The sequence below is a fragment of the Lactuca sativa genome, chromosome 2 (genome assembly GCF_002870075.4).
Source record: "Lactuca sativa cultivar Salinas chromosome 2, Lsat_Salinas_v11, whole genome shotgun sequence".
Taxonomy (NCBI): Eukaryota; Viridiplantae; Streptophyta; class Magnoliopsida; order Asterales; family Asteraceae; genus Lactuca; species Lactuca sativa.
In genome coordinates this window covers 162383212-162387163 of record NC_056624.2, presented here as the reverse complement: position 1 = coordinate 162387163, position 3952 = coordinate 162383212, and the positions used below count along the sequence as shown (strand labels likewise).

Below are 3952 nucleotides of genomic sequence, written 5' to 3'. Positions count from 1 at the left end.
GTACGCTAAGCGTACATGTTGTTTGGCTTGGACGCTACGCGTACAGAATTGTATGCCCAATGTACTACTCCATTAAGCCAAATCCTCATTAAGCTCTTAATGTTTGGTCCAACAAGTCCTAACCATAGATTTGAGCCCCAACTAACGTCTAAACCCATAAAGTCACTGACTTGGTTACTTTGCATGCCCCAACAAGACCAAATAGCATTCTACTATCATGGAAATGGCTCAAACTCCAACATAGATAGTCTTAAACTCTAAAGGTTCCAACAGGGTGTTTGATTCCTTGAAAACTAAAAAACTTGAATAATTAAAAATCTTGCAATTAAGCAAGTTGATGAGATGCTCAAATATTGGAGATAGTTGGTTAACTAAGTCAATTCAACATAATGAACATTTATGTGTTTATCATTAGGATCTAATACAAAGCTTATCCTTCATCCCAAATTGGTTATAGCAATCATGAAGCATGAGATGCATGCCAAGATTCCTCATAGGTAGTATGGAGGTTGGGGAAGCCCACAACACACCTTCTTAATTAAGATCAAGGGTCAATTGAAGCAATTGATCCCAAGAAATCAATTAGCCTTAAGAATGAAGGAACCCCAATTCCTAGAGGATGTCAAATGCTTACACATCCATAAAGGAGTTATGATTCATAAGCTAGAGATGATTTCTACCATCATAAAGCTTTTGTTCTAGATAAATTCAATGATCGAATGCAAAATCAAAGAAACAAATCAACAATTGCTCATTCAATTACTAAGCTCATGATCAAATCATCAAATAAGCATAAGAATTGCAAACTAGAATCATAAACATGGAATAAATTGATAATCAACATAAATCCTTCAAAACCCACAAACATTCATTGGTTTTCAGCCAAAGTCAACCAAATAAGAGTATTAGCCACTCATGGCAACAAAGTAACAAGAACAATAATCTAATTGCATAAAGAAACTACCTAAGATTTGGAAAGATGAAAAGAAATGGTTTCTAGCTCCCAAAATCGCCTCTTGCAGGTCTCCAATGGTGAAAAATCGTCAATGAGCCTCTAGATCTGATCCCCATAGGTTATGGTGTGCCAAATGACCAAAATGCCCAAACTGGGCAGTTGTGCGGGTGGGGAACTGGCCGCGCGCAGCAATCAGAGAGCACCCCATGTTGGTGCAATTTGGAACTCGGGACCTGCGCGGATGGGGTTAGTCGCGCAAAGTCTGCGCGGGCACCCGCACAAAAGTCAAATTTTTGGAATTTTTCAAACTTCACCAAAATCACTAGAAGACTTCTATATGCTTATTTTTAGGCCAACTTCAAGTTTAGAAACACCCAAAACTTCAAGCGGATATTATTTATTCACAATGATTTTATTTAACGTCTTTGCCAAGATATAGCCCCGCTTCCGTCAACCTTCGTAAATCGGTGTTTCCATTGTTACGTTGTTGAATTCTTCCGTGTCAAAGCCTTCATAAAATAGTTTCAAATGGTGCCCATTCACTTTGAAGATTTGGTTTGTTTCCAAACTCTTGATTTCAACCACACTAGGATCAAACAATTTTATAACAATGAAAGGTCCATGCCATCGAGATCGTAATTTTCCCGGGAATAACTTTAACCGCGAATGATAAAGAAGAACTTTTCGACCCGGAATAAAATGTTTTGGGTTATGTGCTTGTCATGAAATGCCTTTTTCTTCTCTTTGCACCTTTTGAACCTTTTAATTATCTTCTTCTTGACCACTTCCATCATTGGAGGATCCAATCTTCTTTGAGGTTCCCTCTTAGGATTATAATCATCTTCCATGATTATCTTGTCTGTGCATACATTAGGGCTTATCATGTTTATTGGCTCAATCGCATCAACCCGATACAATGGAGAAATGTTGCTAGGGTACCTCATTCCTTCAAAGATGTTGAAGTGAATGGTTTCTCCATCAAACTCCATAGTTATCTTTCCTTTATGGACATCAATGATTGTGTGAGCAGTATGCATGAAAGGTCTTCCAAGGAGGATCATAGATGATTTGGAAGGAGTCTTCTCTTCAAGATCAATGACATAAAAATCCACCGGAAAAACAAGTTGATTAACTTGTACTAACACATCCTCCAACATTCCTCTTGGAGACACACTTGACTTGTCTGCTAATTGAATGATGACTCCCGTTTCTTCCAAAGTTCCAACACTGAGAGATTGAAAAACCGAATATGGCATCACATTGATCGAGGCTCCAAGATCTAACATAGCACTTTCGACATGCAAATCACCAATGGTACAAGGGATAGCAAATATTCCCGGATCCTTGCATTTAGGAGGTAACTTCTTTTGGATAACCGCAGACACATTTGCATTGACTTGAATCTTTTCATTTGCCTTGAATTTTCTCTTCTTGGTGCATAAATCCTTGAGGAATTTTGCATAACTTGGAATTTGCTTAATAACATTCAATAGTGGAATGTTGATTTGGACCTTGCGAAAAGTTTCAAATAATTCATTTTCTTCCTCTATCTTCTTGGAAAAGGCTAACCGGGAAGGGAAGGGAGGTGGTATGACCAATGGTTTGATGGGTTTGTTGGAAGAGTCGGGTTGATCAACGTTTGGTACAACCGGTTCCTTTGGAGTAGCTTCAACCTTCGAAGGATCAACAACAATAACCTCATCATCTTCTTCTCTTGAAACTCTTTTAGAGTTGCTTTATCCAAGTGTTTTGACACTTCTTAAAGTTATTGCACTCACATTGGGGTTCTTCTCGGGTTGAGATGTAAGTCTACCCCTTTGTTCTATCTTGTTGAGAGCGGTTGCCAAGTCTCCAATTTGTACTTGAATGTTGGAGAAAGTATTCTTGGTTTCTTGTTGAAATTGGGTTTGGCTTTGATCAAGAGAAGTGACAAGTTCTTGAAGGCTCATTTGATGGGTACCACTTGATTGGCCTTGTTGTGGAGGTTGTTGGTAATTTGGAGGGTTATCAGAATTTTGTGGATATGGAGGTTTTTGGGATTGGTATTGTGGATGTTGGGGTCTCATCAAAATATTTGGTGGATTTTGCTTTGGTGGATAAGGGTTGTTTTGGTTATTCCTCCAATTTGGGTTGAAATTATTTTGAAATCCCATGGGTCTTGGTTGACTTTGATATCCGCCCATTGCATTTACATCTTCCGGTTCACTTCCAAGTGTGGGACACTTATCCGTATAATGGCCCGTCATTGCACAAATACCACATACCATCAATTGTTGACCACTCCCCACCACCATTTGACTTAACACATTAGTCAAATCCAAGAGCTTTGATTCCAAATGTTGAGTGTTGCTAACTTCACCAACCACTTGTGTAGAATTTCTCTTCATGTCATTTCGAGTCCCAAAATTCCTTTGATTTTGAGAAATGGTACCAAAAAGTAATCGGATCTCGTGAAGGGTTTTGTTGAAGATGTCACCACCACTTGAAGCATCAATCATCCTCCAATCTTTTTCATTCATACGCTCATAAATTTGTTGAAGAAGTAGTTGTTCGGGTATATTGTGTTGAGGACAACTTGTACACAAATTGTTGAAGCGCACCCAAAAATCATGAAATGTTTCATTTTCCCCTTGAAGAATCCCCAAAATGTCACTTCTTTGACTTGAAATGCGGGAGGTGGGATAGAATTTGCTATTGAAGGCCTTGAGTAACTCTTCCCATGTGTGAATTGATCCTGGTGGTAAGTTGAATAATCACTCTCTAGCTTTGTCTTCCAATGTGAGCGAGAAGGCGGTTAGCTTGAAATCATCCAATGTCACATTGTCGGGTAACATGCTAACACATATCATATGAAAGGACTTCAAATGCTTTTGAGGATCTTCTCTATCCAACCCATGGAATTTGGTTAGTTGATGGATGAAACTTGACTTCAATTCAATCCCTCGGCGGTTTGCGGGATAAACAATAGCAAGAGGTGTGTGAGTAACATCTGTTTCC

The 3952-nt window shown here is 38.9% G+C and overlaps 1 protein-coding gene across 1 annotated transcript; it reads right to left on the bottom strand.

Moving 5' to 3' along the window:
- Nucleotides 1-1611: 1611 nt before the first annotated feature.
- LOC128132413 (uncharacterized) lies at nt 1612-3474 on the bottom strand. Its single transcript, XM_052768970.1, has 2 exons — nt 2734-3474; nt 1612-2628 (listed from the first exon to the last, which is right to left on the bottom strand). Exons 1-2 carry the CDS (start codon nt 3472-3474, stop codon nt 1612-1614), a joined length of 1758 nt encoding a protein of 585 aa, XP_052624930.1.
- Between the last annotated feature and the right edge of the window lie 478 nt (nt 3475-3952).